Raw genomic sequence first — 16,895 nt, forward strand, 5'->3', positions numbered from 1 at the left:
AATGGGACTGAGATGGTACAGGAAGAAAGGGAATGTCTTCTTTTCGAAGAATGAAGAGAATGAGAATGAGGATGAGGATGCCTTCTTCTTGAGGGGGAATGAGGGATTGGTGTGAATATATCGCACTCGTACACTGTCATCTTGATCCAAACACGAAGTTAAAACGCGGTGGTCTGTGCGTTGATCTTTGATACGGGTGATTGAATTGTTGAGTTGACTTTTGGTGATGATCGTCGGTCTCAGAACTCGAATCAAGTTTGATGATAACAAAATGTCTGATATCTGATAGGTCAAGGTTCTACTGTTGTCAGTGGTGGGTTGGTCGTAGTATAGTAGTAGCAGGTAGATAAGGTTGATCCGAAGTCGATTCTACTCGATTGTTGTCGAGTTGAACCGAGTAGTACGTATGCCAATTTGATATATCGTCGCAATAATATAGAAGTGGTGGCAAGTGAAAGGTCGATCCAAATCTGCTTCTTTATATATAGATCGGGTACTTGCCTATCGACACGACGTCGTTGCAAGCAACCTGTGGTCGACCATTACAAACATTCCCAACAAAGCAACGAAGTGAACCTTCAAGACGCCCTTTGAGCGTACTTCCCTTACATCTTTTCATATGACGTCTGAATGCACCTGCACCAAACATTCCGACGAAGGCAAAACCTCATTGTTGAGACGCGGTTGGTAGGGTACCTTATCATCTTCCATGTTCTGGAATTTGGAAGGTCTGATCGGAAGAAGAACCGAAAGTCAAATTCCTTCTAATGAAGGTCCGGGGATGTTATACTGTTTGGATAGTCGTGTTTGCACGTTTTGCATACACCCGTCTCGTCTCACTATGTGAATATCTTGTGTTTCGAGTTGTTGATAAGGAGTCGAATCGTGACCGTTTTAATGACATCAACACGCACAAAATGCGTTGTTACCTCGTGTCGAACAAGTCTCGAAGCTATCTGACCCGTACGTTTCGGATCGACCAGGGGTAGAAATGCGTTCCACATGTTGAATCTGGATTTTCAGGATGGGTCTCAAGCAGTGTCTGTGTGTAGGCATTTGGGTCGACAAACAGGCGGACCGGAACTTGAAGAACCAAAGAATACCAAAGAGCTTACCCTCTAATATCCAAGCGCACGATGTGATGGAATGATAACGCTAATTGATCCTGTATCGCATAAATCCGAAAATCAATCAATTCGGTAATACGTTGCGGTGATCCACCTCGCTCAATGTATATACAGTACATGAACATACAATGCATTTTGTCTTGATGTACTATATACTATGTACAACAATTCTCGTTCTTTGTGTATCATTCATTGGTGCAATGTACTTTCAATCCCAATCATCAACAATATCATCATCCATCAACCAATCTTCCTCCTTTTCTTTCCCATACTTTAGAGAATCCACTTCGTCCCATCCCGTATGAACGGACGGTACGCCACCCAGTCCATCATCCCCTGCTGCAGTAGCTTCATAATGGTCCTCAGCATCCGGCTCATCCTTCGCTGTCAATTCTGCAGTAGCTCGAGAAGAGGTGAAAGAGGAGTATGGAGGTAGACACAATGATTGAGCGGAAGGAGGAAGCAAGGGGTCTGCCAATAAATCTTCATCAGCTATATTTCTGCTTGATTTGATCGACAGCTGCTATATGCTAAGATGACACTCACGACCGTACAGTGGTTGGATCTTGACCATCATAGGCACCATCTCCCCAGCCAATACTCGTTTATTCACCATCCCTCCCCATACACCCAGCTCATGGTGCCCACCACCATCGGCGAAGGCATTACTAGCTACCACTCCCTTCTTAGTGATGTAACCTGCGACATGATCCAGTGAAGAGACGTTATCTCGCTCCAGTCGGAACGATTCGAAAAATTGAGGTTTGACGACTTTTTGTGATTTCCTATATTGACACGTCAACAAGTCACCTGCGATGATGGAGATCGATCTAAACACGCTAGCTCACCTTGGTACAGGACTAGGCAAGGACATCAATATCCCTCGAACAGAAAGATGTAAGGCATAAGAAATAGCTTGGGGACTAGATTGCCACTGAAGAGGATACACTGAATCAGCTTGGTCGAAGCTTTCCGAGATCGCATAAGCTGACTCACAATATCATCATCCGTCCTCATCACATCTGCGGAACAGAGTTCGTCCAGCCCGGTTGAGACTTCCTCGATTTCATTACAGTAATAAGGGAACGATTGGTGAATCCACAATGCAAAAGAAGATGCATCGACTGGTATTGTCGGAATAAATGACTATATGAAATGCAGGATCAGTTGTGGTGCTCTTTTATCGATCATCAGATGTCAACTGACTTCTATTTGGACAAGTGATTTGCGTCTGGTGTATTCCTGCAAATGGTCAGGTAAAGGAGCATCAGGAGGGAATTTTCGGATTCTTTCAAGTAATTCTTCATCTTCGTCATCCATATTGGGATCATCCAAACCTGCAAGATACCTATATGTAAGCTGATGTAATTGAAGGTAGTTTACTGCCTTATATCAACTTACGTTTGTTATAGAATACTTTTCCGAGGGCATGAAACAAGTTCAATGACTGTTCTTTCCTCGTCACTGCATCCAGCCTATAACACACAACCATATCAGCGATCAGCACTTACACTGTCTATCGATCAATCGAGAGACTCACACAGCTCTTAAATCCTTACTGACATCCAATTTCGCTCCTTTCCCACCTCTACTTCCTTTTCCCGACCCCCTTTTTCTCGGTCCACCATCTTCCTCCACCTCTGCATCATCAACTCTGGATTTCCTCTTTTTGGTCTTACTGTCTTTCTTTCCACTACATATCAGTTGAAGTGAATTGATTGCTGATCGTAGATCACCATTGGAAGACAGAGCGATGAGTTGCACAGTCGCATGAGAAGGCCGGTCAACAGCTCGGGGAATGGCAGTTTGGAGTACCCTTACAAGAGCTTTGTTCAGAAAAGTAGGTGCGAGTGGTAGGAAGCTATCATATCATAAGACAGATGCCATTAGCTGACAGAGGCGGTTCTTCTGGGACTCAGCTCACTCTATTTCCTGACACCATGGACCATCCCTTACTTCTCTACCTAGCACTTCCAACGATCCTTCTCTCCCTCCTCGATCCCTCTCCATCCAACTTTCTTCCGCCCTACCTCCCGACCCGGCATCACTATGGATAATCACCATAGGACAGCTCAGACTATTGAATGTCTGACAGAAGGTCAATAATGAAGAGTGAAAGGATTCTCGTGTAGGTATATGCGACAAGTTCGGCAGAGAGGTCAATAGGATCAGACGTGGTTTCACTGCTGTTGGCTGAGAAGGGGTACGCTGAGATGACATTGATAGAGATGGATAGGAGGATCGCGAGATGAATGAACTGAATTTCGATATTGATGACTCTCTGTCTGTTCGTAAAAGTATATACCATATCAGCTACAGATGTTGGTCGCGAACTTTTGTGTCAGCTGAGATCTGTTACTTACCTATTCCACCACCCAGACTCCACTCCTCAACACTTTCACCCCATTCCATGATTTCCACTCCCAAGCTCTGACAGAATAATCTGACTGTGGTAGTCTTCCCTACTCCCGCTGGACCGCTCAAGAATAATATCCTCTGTATCGTTAGAAAGCAGATATCAGCTGTCTGGGTCTCTCATGGACATCCGTAGCCAGCTGATCAATATTTCACATACCTTATATTTCCTCAGTTTATCTGTGTTGACATTCCTCGGTGGAGGAGGTACATCAGATGGATATCCAAATAATGACTCATGTAACCAGTTCTTCACTCTTGCTATACGTGCTTTTCCAGGTGCTAGTTCGGTCTATGACATTGGGTACGCACAAGAATGAGCTATGTTCCTCCTGTTACAAAGACACACAGCTCACCTCGTTTGTAGGGCCAAAGAGATCAGTCCACATTTGAGCTTTGTCGTCTGAATTACTGTGTCAGCTATTCTCGTAAACCCATGTTCGTTTAAAATAGCTGGCCTCACCTTGAGCATGATTCAATCCAGACCTGCTGTCTTCCTCGTCATCGTCATCTATGACAATAACCTCCCTACTTTTCCCTTTCCCGTTGACAGGAACATCAGACACCTTTGGTGGACTGACTTGCTTGGGCTTGATACCAGGTGGAGGGGGAGGCATAAGTTTTCGATCCTCCTCATCTTTCCTCGACGATGTGGAGGTTGATGGTCTGGAAGATGACGAGGAGGAAGACGATGAAGGTTTGAAGTTGAGAGTCGGTTGAAACTGATAGACCAGCAACAATCCATTATGAGCTATCTCTCTTTAGATTTCAAGGTAGAATGCCAGCTTACCGAGCTCATACTGCTCATCTTCCTTGTTGGAGCCGACAGGCTTGATTTCGAGGAAGAACTCTTCGTGCCTGAGCTTGAGCTGCTCGATGAGGTGCTCTTCTTCGAGCTCTTTGTTGCCGGAGCCATGGTTATTCGTCTCCGTCTCGATTAGGAAAAGCTATATCGAGTGGATCATGTTATGTATATTCTGTCCTGGTATGAGGTAGTATGGGAAGGAATATCGAAGGAAGATCAAGAACCCAAAGTGATCTTGATCTTGATCTTGCAAGTGCAGTCGCACTTCGATTACCTCACCTCCATTCAATGCATCACATTGCGGCGATCGCCGCTCTGACCACCTGGCTCTTCTCTTCGTCATCCCTCAGGTCACAATCTCGCAACTCATCAATTTGACTGACATTTCGACGTGTCTATCATCATAATCCACATGACATATCGACGACTGATCTCATACCACAAGAATCACTCTATATACCCTTAAGACAGAGGCTCAGACTCAGCCGAAAGCATTTTGCCCATTCTTCATATATCACTGGACTCAACCTTCGCCAGGCCGCCAGAGCAATTCGTACCTTTCTATACCTCTCGAGAGATATCTAAAGGAAAGAAATCTCAAAAGATATAAAAGGCGGAGAAGGAACGATACATCATGGTATGTCCACTACCCTTTCCACTGTCCTATTTCACTCCGCTAATCTCTATATCTGCTATTTCAAAACACAGTCCGCCTTATTCAACTTTCAATCCCTACTTCTCGTACTCCTCCTGATGATCTGCACATGTACGTATATAAGAGGTACCGCCCCAGGTCTAGTAGATAGGAATAGAGAAGGGTGAGTCTATACTACCGACTCGTAAACTTCAAGATAAAATCTCGCAAATGATCGATACTAATTTCCTTCCGTTCCTCATTCAGCTTCCTCGGACTATTCTTCAAATGCGCAAGGATAGGCGAAAGGTTATCGCCTTATGTGTCTTTGGCTTGTATAGCAATGGCCATAACGATAGTGATGGGATCATAAGGAAGACTTGTCGAGGATTGGCATCAGTGGAGAAGCGAATTACCAACATACAGTACCAAAGGGATATTTTCCGAAATGACCTATAAACGCCGTTCGTATACCCTCGATATTTGGCTAAAATCAAGTTGAGGGTTGTAGGGATTCGCATCATGAAAAGAAGGGATACATCAATGAACAAGATATAGATATGTATAATAACTATTGTATTCAAAAGGAGATATACTCGACTCACTCATCCTCATCCTCGATGAGCAAGGATTCACGAGTGCAGTTTCAAACAATACCCACACAGAAGTTCTTATACTGTACGCCGAAGTGGAAGGTTATCGAATGTTCAATATATGGAACTTCTTTTCTTGCATGATTCGCATATTAACTATCTTTCTCAGACATGTGCTATGTACATACATACACCTCCATATATGACGCCCCAAACCCCAAAACTCGAACTAGCCGCAAAATACCTTATACCCATTGATACCATTCAAAGGTATTTATGCTCTTTAAGCCACTACAGTCATAACGAAAAAGTAAATTAGCCTTGATGAACCTCAAATATTCTATATTGATGATGGGATTGATATGGACTAACCTTCTCAACATCCCCTGAATCTCTTTGTACCCAATCAGCAGCCGCTTGGATAGAATCGCAAGTTTGCGCAACGGCAGATTTGTATTTTCGAATATCTAATGTAAAATATCAATGTAAGCGATTAAGCACGACATCGACATGTCATGAGGACGTTTGGACTCACCTTTATCTTTGAAGAAGTCCTTGACCATCTTAAGATCATCATGAGAAGATAAAGATGCGAAAGCGCCTTTGACGAGGTAGTTGACACCGTATCCGTCAGGGTATCGTTTCATGAGCTGCGGAATCAAGTGTCAATGGGAGCAAGATAGTCAATGATGAGTTTGAAGCAATACATACAGTATCATACTGCTTGACAAAGTATTCCGCAATCTGTCTTCTAGCGTATTTATTAGCTGATAAACCGAACTACAAACGAATGCACAATATATTAGCTTCTCTTCATCAAGCTTGAAGATAGTATGGATTTAAATGAACTCACGAAGAAGATATACAGATCCTGATCTTTAACACTGCCATCACCCATCATCTTGAACGTCCTATCTAACAGCTCCTGATCCTTTGGCGAGGTTAAAGCGTACATCGCATCAACCTTAGTAGACGGATTAGGAGGTTTGTTATAAACATTCAACAACTTCTCATATTCCGCTTTTCCACCATGTTCCACTACATTACTGAAGATTGTTCTCTGTAAATCAGGTGGGATCTTGGAGTCATCATTGTGTTCGAGGAAAGGTTGGAATCTCTCTTTGATCTCTTTCAAGATGACTTCATCCTCAGTAGCAGCAAGTGTACCAATGATCAATTCTCTCAATTCTTTAATCTCCGGTAATTCATCTTTACCACCTTCGAATCCTAATTTACCACTGAGAGGTCTGAACAGGTCAATTCGGAATTTGTTGAACGCTTTTCGGGTAGATTCAGGTTGTTCCCACCATGCACCTGATAACCTAGAAAGGGCCGAACCAATTTGTGACCAAGGTAAATATTCCTCTTCACCACCTTTAACAATCTCGTTGATCAAGCTTAACGATCCTGATGTCTTGGCATATCCTGCTCTAGCCAACGTAGCAGCATCTGAAACTAAACCGACTCGATCTTCGATAGTATATTTAGATGCTTCTTTACCCAATTTGACTAATCTTTCAGGTTCGTATGATACTCTGTATACACCGACAGTCTGAGCATTCAATTTGAACGAATCGTTTCCTTTCAAATCGTATGTCGAAGATCTCTCCTCAAGAGTAGCTTTATGATCTACAGAGATCTTACCGTCTTTATCGAGAGTAGCTACTTCCAAAGGAACATACCAGATGGTTTCATCTTCTTCAGGTTTGACATCTCCAGTGGATAAGAATCGATTTTGAGTCAATTTGATCTTGCCATCAGAGGATTCTTCAACTTTGATCACGGGGAAACCAACTTTCAATGTCCAATTCTTCATTATTTTGGCTACGTCCAATCCGGAAGCTTCCGAAATACCATCCCACAAATCTTTTGTCTCGGCATTACCATAAATATGTTTCTTCAAGTAAATCGAAACTCCTTTGAGGAAAGTAGGTTCTCCTACGACGGAAGCTAACATTCTCAATACCGATGCACCCTTGGAGTACGAGATAGCGTCAAAGATTTGAGCAATCTGGTTGGAGTCCGGACAATCAACTTCGATAGGATGAGAAGATCTTTGAGAATCGAGATCGAGAGCACCTTGTAGGTGTGATTTCAAGAATTGAGATCTTGGTTTCCATTCTGGCCAAATTCGATCTAAGATCACTAGTTCTCCCATTAAGGTAGCGAAAGCTTCGTTCAGCCATAAGTTATCCCACCATTTCATAGTAACAATATCACCGAACCACATATGAGCGAGTTCATGACATTGGACAACGGCGACTCGCTTCTTGGCCGATAAAGGTGATTTCTCAGGGTCATAAAGATAAGCCGTAGTTCGTCCAGTGATCAAGCCCCAGTTCTCCATAGCTCCAGCATCGAAATCGTGAGCAACGAGTGTATCGAGTTTAGGCAAGGCGTAAGGGATATCGAAGATCTCTTCGTAGACTGGTAAAGCCCATTTCTTGATGTCTAAAGCGAATTGAGCTTGTTTAATCTGATCTTTCGTGGCGTAGATCTTGAGAGGGACGGTCTTTCCGGTCAATTTGGAGTGATGAGCTGATTCGAGAGATACGAACTGTCCCGAAGCATAGGCGACAAGGTAGGTAGACATGAGAGGGGAAGTCTCATATTTGGTCATCTTCCATCCTTCCTCGTTGGATTCCGTCTTTCCCTCCGTTTTACCCTCAGTCTTACCCTCGGTCTTGCCTTCAGTTATACCCTCAATTTTGCCTTCGGTCTTACCTAATGTAACGGATCCACCAAGTAAAGATCCAAGTTCGTAGTTCTCGTTGAAGACATTATCGACAGAAGCGTTGGATGGTGCTTTCCAAGGTTTCTCAGAGATAGCAGGCATGTTACTGAGTGAAGTGTTCTTATCCCTGGCGATCATCGAGATGGCGAATTTTGACTTGACGAGGGGTTCGTCCCAACATCTGTGGAATATGTCACAAATCAATCAGCTACGAGGTAATAATAAGCAACAATGATGCTCACGGGAAAGCTTTTCGAGCTTCGGTAGCTTCGAATTGAGTGAGACCGTAGCTACGAATAAATCCTTGTTAGCTTACCGATCAATCTTCAGACCAACCTTGCTGGTCCTTTCATGAAGAGGACCAAAAGAGGACGCTTTGTAAGCTGACAATTCACTTACATAGGTTTCTTTCCGTTCTCATCTGGATCACCTTCCGATCTATAATACCCATGCATAGCAGATTTCAATTCCGCTTCGAACCTAAAGAAGATCTTGGTCTGCTTCTGACCCGATTTCAGTCCACCTCCAGGCAATGCGCTCAAGTCCAAAGTGGCCACATCGTTCTCTTCGTTCAAGCTTAAAGCGGAAAGGGGGATATTGAGATTTGAGGTGGTCTTGAGATCTGAAGTTGAAATTGCGATATGGGTGATAGTGAGAGTTTTGTGATAGTGGAATTGAACAGTGGAAGAATCTTCTTTGATATCGAGGTGGACGAGGGCTTCTCCGCTGAATGTTGGTGGAGAAGCGACGAGATCGGTCTTGATCACTAGTTCGTAGAGCTAAGAGCGGGATGAAGTCAGCTGCAATCTACAATTGCGAATGGAGGAAGGGGAGTATGGAGATGATGCTTCTCCATAGATTGAGACGAGGTCTAAGATGTCACTCACACTAGGATAAACATTGGTGGGGAGTCTGTGTCCTTCTTGTTCAGGTGCGGAAGTCGCACCGCCTGGAACAGCGTTTGACATTATGCTATCGTCGATATGAGAGTGAGTGCAGAGACAGATATTTCTCCTAGGTCGAAAAGTACGATTGAACGATCTGATTTCCCGTTTGTACGATTGAAGTGCAGGAGACTGAGATGAAGAGTAGGTCAGCAAAACCGATCTCGAGGTCAATCGATGTAGCACTGGATGGACACCTCAACAGGACATATACTCACATGGGAAGGCCTTAAAGCAGCGATAGAAAGATATCTGATAGAACAAGGTAAAACTTTACTTTGATGATTTAGACTGTTCAAATATCTCAGAGGTCTTGTTATACCTCTGCTCAACATTGAATAGCCTGTCAATAGAATAGACGCACAGTCCAGTCCAGGTGATCGATATTGGGGTATGACCGTATGCGTCGTAGTGACGAGGGATGGGATGGCGACACGACAGCACATTGACACTGACATTCCTCCACCATTGATTGCAACTCAACTCGTGATGTAACCGGGTAAACCCGTATCCGTCGCCTATCTTTCGACCAGCTTCCCACTCGTAGGCGCCAATGACAAACAGTCGCGTTTCCTACTGTTCGTCTATGCATACACACCCTGTTATTATTTGTTTGTACTTTTATCTGATAAAAAGTGGACTCGGCGGCTAATTATGGAAAGGATAAGGATAGTACAGATGAATGCTATATGATAAATTACAAATGATGTTGAACATGAAAGAAAAACGAAAACCGAAACAAGATGATCCGTTGAGGACAAAGGAGGGAAGTGAATAGATACGATAAGATGACAAACAAGACGTATGATCTATTTTATCTATGCTGTGTCAAAAAGGGATTAACGATGAGTAACACTGGGTGTTCTAATGAGCGTAAGGAACTATCACAAATTCATCGGCTATCAGCATCACCATCTCCTTCTTGATGGTAAGGGACAACTCACCTCTTCTCTGGTCTTCTGCTGCGATCTGAAACATCCAAGCATCGTACTGGTAACAGTGGTAGCACCAGGTTTCTGTACACCTCTCATTGACATGCACATGTGTCTGCGTTCAAGCCAAGCTTATAGGTCAGTACGAGAGGTCTCGAGATGGATGGTAGGCCAAACAACATACGAAGCCTCCATAACAACAGCTACACCTCTAGGTCTTATGGCTTCTTCAACTGCCAATGCCACTTGCTTGGTCAATCTCTCTTGGACTTGTAATCTTCGAGAGAAGGTTTCGGCTATTCTAGCTAGTTTGGACAATCCCAAAACCAACTTGTTGGGTATATAACCGATAGATATCTACAAATTTACCAAAAACACATCAGCAAAAAAAATCCTTATGAACCACTGCATCGCGATAAACGACGAGAAGCTAAATCCGCTACTAGTATTATGACTCACTTTACCAGTAAAAGGCACCATGTGATGTTCACATAAACTAAACACCTCTATATCTCTAACGATCACCATCTCATCGTGATCCTCAGCAAAGACAGCATCGTTAATGACATCTACCAATCTCTCTTCATATCCTTTTGTCATCCACATCAAAGCCTTGGCGTATCTTTCGGGCGTACGTTGTAATCCCTCTCTATCTGGGTCTTCACCTATACATTCTAAGACCGTTCGAATGGCCGAAGAGAGTAATTGGAGATTGGCAGCTTTTTCAGTTGGCGAAGAATGGAGTCGGAGATGGGTAGATTTGGCTATTGAACATGACAAAACTCTGTAAATTTCCAGGAAAGGAGTAACGCAAGATTTCGATGATGAAGTATTTGATACCCACCAGGCCAACCTAATCCCTCCTCATCAGCAATCCCTCTCTCCTCACCTTCATTCCCCGCTACATCCTTTACAACCCCCCTGGCAGCTTGGATCAACAGTCCATTCTTATCCAGTTCATCTCTCACTTCCGTCCTAAGTTCATCCATGGATCTACCATCCGTTCTATGATCCATATCATCTTCGTCATCTCTCGTTGAGCGATGTATCGATGGGAAAGGGTATGCCAAGCTTCCCGAGGCAGATGCAGAAGCAGAGGTAGTAGGTGTGGTAGATCCGGATGTAGGTCTGAAACCATATCCTTCTCTTGGTGTTCGGGAATAATGAGGTATATTAGATTGAGGTTGGAATTTGACTCTGCCAGTTGCTGGATCAGGTTTACTCAGTCCTTGATTAGCTGGCCAAGGTTTATTCAACCCTCCCTCCGCCGAGGAAGAACCTGAAGCCCCTGGTAGACCAGCTTCCAAGCTTGATGTGTGAGTTGGAGGTGATCGGGCGTTCCCATGCATCCTTCCTCTTTCCCAACTTCCTGTTGATGACTCGGATAACAGAGAAAGGTTGTTCAAGTTGGCAGTTGGGATTGGCCGTGATGAAGTAGGTGCAGGTGGATTACGAGTGGAGTTGGATGGTGAGGAAGATAGAGTTGGTTTGTCGGATGATGACATTGTATGCTTTGTTGTTTGAGTATGGTGAAGAGAGGTATGATAAACGTGCTAATTCGATTAGCTGATGCTGTCGATGTTGGTCCTAGCCTCAACCCTAGTGTCGGTTCGAGTGAGAGTGCTCGGAGATGGATTCAGAGCTTGAATGGTGGTGATGCCATCTCGATTCGAGGAGTGTGCATGATAACAGGGCTCAAGCATATCAGGCTGACCCTGAGGTGGGTTTCGGATAAAACGTGAAAAAAAGGATAGGATGCAGGTGACTCGCGTCCTCATCGGTGTTAAGAAATCCTGGCTAATTATCTCCTAAGGTCATCTTTGCCCGATTCAGAGTGCCACACTCGCTGCTTTCTGCAGTTACCCTCCGTTCTCAATGTCCCCACCAGTCATTCGCACGTTCTGCTACCACACACAGCCAGACCAGACTCTCTGACTGCAACAGGTTGATTTTTAAAGGTTCATCTCAATCACACCTTCTACTTCTTTATCCTTCAAGTCGTATCCAACATTAACAAAAATGGTGAGTTACAGGTATCCAACTTCGTCAACACACACATGAGCAAGGGTATGGGTTTGGACATGGAGGGATCAGATAGTAGGAGAGGCATGGCATGGCATATATCAATTACAACGCAAATCAACGTGGCAAAGGAGCGTCAACCAATTTGAGTTAGATAAGAACGGACGAGGATGGTATATATGGGAATCGGACAAGAGAGGGCCACAAGTAGAGCCGGATGGATGAGAAAAGTTGCTGTATTGCGAGGACATGAACGGGAGAAGGATTGTTTAATGGAAGAGCAAAGAACGATCCGACTATGACTTCAAATATCAAATACAGATCACAGCAAACCAACGCAGTCTCAACCACACGTCGACTTTGATCGGTGCTTCTTAGAATCATGCCCTTGCCCTTGCTCATGTTTATACATCGATACAGCATTCCAGAGTATTCAGCCAACTAACATATCTTTCCATGTTTTATAGACCAAAAGAACTAAGAAGGTCGGTGTCACCGGTAAATACGGTACTCGTTACGGTGCTTCCTTAAGAAAGACGTGAGTTTTATCATTCAGAGAAGTGCAATCTTATATTCCGGAATATGAGATTGATTGTATCTGTTCTTTGATAATTAGCGTCAAGAAGATGGAAATCACCCAACACGCTCGATACGCTTGTCCTTCGTGTGGAAAGGTTAGTGAAAAACATACTCAAATATCAGCGAATGGTATGCTGATCGTTATCTTCCATTCCTGTTATTTTCCTCATCACAATCAATTACCAATTACCTCGACACGTCCACATCCTCTCCACCATATCCAACATCTGGTTTCATTAAACTACAACACCAACAGAACGCCGTCAAGAGAACCGCCGTCGGTATCTGGAAATGTAAAGCATGCGCCAAGGTCTATGCCGGTGGTGCTTACACTTTCGGTACCCCCTCAGCCGCCACCGTACGATCAACCATCAGACGATTAAGAGAAGTTGCTGAAGTATAAGTTAGCTACATAAACTGGATTTGGGATCTTTTTTCTTTTTCTAGGAAGCGAAGCGGATGCTAGTAATGATCGTTTGATTGAGATGTATTGCATAGCCGACTGAAAATCAAAGAGCTCACTCTGGCTAGGAAGAGCAAGAGGATTGCAATGAGATGGACTGATTCTAGTCCACACTGATTCTTGATTTTAAGGACAGATTGGATGTTGTTGGGACATGACGATGACTTCATCGGTACTAATTTACAGCGTATCTAATTGGACCGAACAGTACAACCCGTCACCGTACCACAACCTGTGACATTCACCATCCCAGCCATTGTTCAAGGTTAACAGGTTCATTATTTCCGATTCGACCTTCGACATTGATAGCACCATCCTGAATATCACCTCGTAATACAATATCATCATTGACTGGCTTATCTGCCTGAACTCCGTTGCCATTACCTTGACCATTCAATGAATTACCGTTCGCATCCGCATGTTGCATACCATCCAACTCGCCACCTGAATGCGAATTGGCACTGACATTGACCTGAGAGGTATTCTGGAGCAAAATACATTTTTAGCATTATCGACGAGAATCAAAGATGTGGACTTACACCCCATATACTCCCTGTCCAACTTTCAAACGAATCCATCAAATCCAATCTAGGTGGTATACCCACTCCATCCACCAGAAGAGAAGGAGGTAAACTAGTCAATCCATCCAGTAGATCCGTTTTGGTCGCTTCTTGATATGTACTATCCAACTTATCTGCTTGATCCCATAAGGATGGATAGATGATTGCATATTGTCTTAGACCAGCTACGCAGATTTGGTATTCCGATCGACCAAGGGATGCGAGGTATTCGCCTGCAGCGTATATTGGATGATTGATGATAAGACTGCATATCCCAAGTAACATGTTAGCTTCCGTACATGCTGCTGTACGAGTGGAAGCGAGATTGACTAAACTTACGGGTCCAACTTCAAATAACCATTCTCAGTCAATACACCCGTCAAAGCTGCTATTCTCAACGCAGCATGTTCAGCTTCTTCCTTTATCCTTCTTTTTATATTATCGATCTCGAATCGATCTCTATAGATCCCATTACTACCGCCGTTATTGGATTTTTCCTCTTTTATACCGAAATCTTGAATAGCTTTATGTACGATCAACCAAAGATCATGATAATAACAATCACATGTACACGTATTAATGGCTTGGAGGAAATCCCAATTATCTGGCCAAATCGTAGGTATACCTATTGAAGATAGGTACTTGTCTCGCCATATCGAAGATGAATGGATGAACTCCCTGAGGATCTTAAATGGGATTCCATGAGCGGCGACAGAGGGGACCCAAAGTGATTTGGATAGTGTGTAGTTTATCGAAGATATGGTGCGATGAATTTGGAACCATGTCTACAGGTGATGATATGAATAATAACGAATTTCAACACTGGCCGTAGAAAAGGGCAATGGACGAATGAGGAGACTACTTACAGCTTGATCAACAATGTTATGCTCCGTCCCACCTAATGGAACGATTATCGGTGCTCCCTCACTCAGCATGGCATGTTGGACAGGATCGATGTCAAAGTCTTCGGTTGATCTATCGGATCACTCAATGAGCATTGAGTGGATCAATATCAATAGAGCAGCATGCAGACTCACAGCGATGGCTGTAATCTATAAAGAGCGGCTCGACTGGATTCTGACATCCTAGTGATCCATACGATATTCAAAGATTCGTGCCGCATCTGTGGGTCTTGTATTTTGGACCACTCCAAAGAGGAATTAAGACCCATCGATACGACATGTTTCACTGCTGCTGAAATCCAAGTCGCCTGATAACCTAAAAGTGAATATCAGCAAATGCGCATAGTACAAGATGAATACAATATATACATACGCTTAGAATCCAGATGAGTTACCTCTATATTAAGTGCACTCAAGTCTCAGCATCGGCTAACATTGTGCAAGTGCGTGAACTTACGACCCAGCAGATGTTCCAAGAACAAACAACTATTGGCATTCTCCAAACTAGGTATCCTGTAAATCCTATTACGTTCCGCTATAGCTCTTGTCCTGATTACCATTAACCCTACTAATCTACTTCTCTGACGGGCTTTTAGGGATTCGCCATCCCGAGAGGAACATTCTTCTCTATCAGATTGAATTATCGGATGATTCGAGAATCTCGCTCCGTAGGTCAGTACGATAGCTAGGAAACTATGTGATATTGGACCTAGAGGGTGAGTCGAGGGTGATGCATAACGAGCTTTGAATATCGATGAATCCAACATGGTATATCTCGGTTGGACGATCGAAAAGAATGTTTCGATCAGATCGTCTATAAGACTTAGAGGACATCAATATACGATATATCACACGGGACGTCTAGGTAAATGGGCTGAGTTAATGTTGACATACTCTTTCATAGTTTCTTCATATAACGATTTATGAGAGTCACTAGGCTCTTCACACCATACCTTCCCATCTTGTTCTTCCCACAGATCGCTTTGCCCCTCTCGACAGAGTGAGATAGTGGATAGGTCGTCATATCCATGTTCTAAAGTGGTGATGGCGGCGGGGGAGAAGAGATATTTTAGCATGGCCTGCTGCGAAGCCTCGGGGGTGACAGGCAATGGCATCTCAATCGACTGGGAAATGGTGGGGAAGAGACTAGAAGGTGGTTGTTCGGGGAGCAGGGAGGGTTGTACATGTACTGAAGGTAGCTGTGAAGAGATATGGAGCGACCTAGAGAGATGGTATTGCTATTAGATATCGCATGAAGTTGGGATATAAAATGCTTTTAAAGATTATGACTCACTCCATCGAATTGTTCCTGGTCATCGATAAGCTACCTTGTCGACTAGTTTCTCCAACCTCATACTTTGATAAAGTGCTATGAGCACTATCTCTTGGACCGACTCCACTGTCTTGTAGATCCTTATCACGAATATCATCTCTTGAGATTTGCAATTGAGACCCATCCGGCTGATTCCTCTTCGTACGTTTCTTCGTTATTGAAGATACATCTCCGTTCTCGTTCGAGGATTTACGACTTTTCTTCGTCTTCGACTGCGCCAGGGAATCAATGTAGTTGTTCGTGCATTTTTCTCCTTTATTACTGCATTGCTGACACTAGTATTCATACAGGATTACCAGTCAGGTCCAAATCGTGTTCGGGAATCATGGTATTCGGGATAGGTTGAACAAATACTGTACATACGATTTGAGTTTTATCCGTTCTCAAACACCGCACTTTCCTCCTTCTGCAACTATCACATGCCAAGTTCTGTTTCCGTTGACTCGGTCCAGGTAAGGCCAGAAGCGATGATGGTGCCATTCTGCTTGGCAGCTAGTGTGACCGAGATTATGTGTTCTAAAATGATGTTAGGTGCTGGATCCTTCCTATCTAATCAGCCTTAGCTGTTGGAAGAACTTGTCAAAGAGCTCACCTTCCCGGTTGGCTGCATCTTCAGCCTAGGAATTCTACATATGACGAGGATAGGTCTAGCAGAATGGCTATGCCCATGCCAGTCTACCTGGTTAATCTCCCATCATACCACTCGCAACACGCAACAATACGAGTGGTCGTTCGAGTAAACACAAATCTCTTCTCGGATCCGAGATTGAGAGCATCAATTAGATCTGACCTGGCAGGATGTCCACGTGGCTATGATATCATCAACGGCGATCACCGCCAGTCAGCGCAGAA

The 16,895-nt window shown here is 43.8% G+C and overlaps 5 protein-coding genes across 5 annotated transcripts; 1 reads left to right on the forward strand and 4 right to left on the reverse strand.

Annotated features, from left to right (window-relative positions):
• Window positions 1-1,335: 1,335 nt before the first annotated feature.
• I203_108408 (uncharacterized protein) lies at window positions 1,336-4,458 on the reverse strand (the record flags this gene model as incomplete). The annotated part of the gene is made up of 13 exons (XM_065518391.1): window positions 1,336-1,598; window positions 1,674-1,912; window positions 1,976-2,061; window positions 2,124-2,273; window positions 2,334-2,464; window positions 2,529-2,602; window positions 2,668-2,988; window positions 3,052-3,412; window positions 3,491-3,623; window positions 3,703-3,834; window positions 3,899-3,945; window positions 4,006-4,264; window positions 4,333-4,458. 13 exons carry the CDS (start codon window positions 4,456-4,458, stop codon window positions 1,336-1,338), a joined length of 2,322 nt encoding a protein of 773 aa, XP_065372756.1.
• Window positions 4,459-5,838: 1,380 nt separating this feature from the next.
• I203_108409 (uncharacterized protein) lies at window positions 5,839-9,276 on the reverse strand (the record flags this gene model as incomplete). The annotated part of the gene is made up of 8 exons (XM_019148581.1): window positions 5,839-5,865; window positions 5,947-6,041; window positions 6,110-6,224; window positions 6,286-6,354; window positions 6,428-8,489; window positions 8,551-8,598; window positions 8,708-9,087; window positions 9,196-9,276. The coding sequence occupies 8 exons, from the start codon at window positions 9,274-9,276 to the stop codon at window positions 5,839-5,841; spliced, it is 2,877 nt and encodes a 958-aa protein (XP_019002164.1).
• An 815-nt stretch (window positions 9,277-10,091) lies between these two features.
• I203_108410 (GTP cyclohydrolase I) lies at window positions 10,092-11,689 on the reverse strand (the record flags this gene model as incomplete). The annotated part of the gene is made up of 5 exons (XM_019148582.1): window positions 10,092-10,133; window positions 10,197-10,299; window positions 10,369-10,541; window positions 10,644-10,948; window positions 11,029-11,689. 5 exons carry the CDS (start codon window positions 11,687-11,689, stop codon window positions 10,092-10,094), a joined length of 1,284 nt encoding a protein of 427 aa, XP_019002165.1.
• An 815-nt stretch (window positions 11,690-12,504) lies between these two features.
• Window positions 12,505-13,188, forward strand: I203_108411 (60S ribosomal eL43 domain-containing protein; the record flags this gene model as incomplete). Its single annotated transcript, XM_019148583.1, has 4 exons — window positions 12,505-12,546; window positions 12,674-12,744; window positions 12,823-12,880; window positions 13,042-13,188. 4 exons carry the CDS (start codon window positions 12,505-12,507, stop codon window positions 13,186-13,188), a joined length of 318 nt encoding a protein of 105 aa, XP_019002166.1.
• A 301-nt stretch (window positions 13,189-13,489) lies between these two features.
• On the reverse strand, window positions 13,490-16,523 carry I203_108412 (uncharacterized protein; the record flags this gene model as incomplete). Its single annotated transcript, XM_065518392.1, has 9 exons — window positions 13,490-13,732; window positions 13,788-14,073; window positions 14,148-14,593; window positions 14,675-14,783; window positions 14,846-15,026; window positions 15,168-15,532; window positions 15,605-15,931; window positions 16,005-16,318; window positions 16,407-16,523. 9 exons carry the CDS (start codon window positions 16,521-16,523, stop codon window positions 13,490-13,492), a joined length of 2,388 nt encoding a protein of 795 aa, XP_065372757.1.
• Between the last annotated feature and the right edge of the window lie 372 nt (window positions 16,524-16,895).

This window comes from Kwoniella mangroviensis, chromosome 3 (genome assembly GCF_000507465.2).
Source record: "Kwoniella mangroviensis CBS 8507 chromosome 3, whole genome shotgun sequence".
Lineage (NCBI taxonomy): Eukaryota > Fungi > Basidiomycota > Tremellomycetes > Tremellales > Cryptococcaceae > Kwoniella > Kwoniella mangrovensis.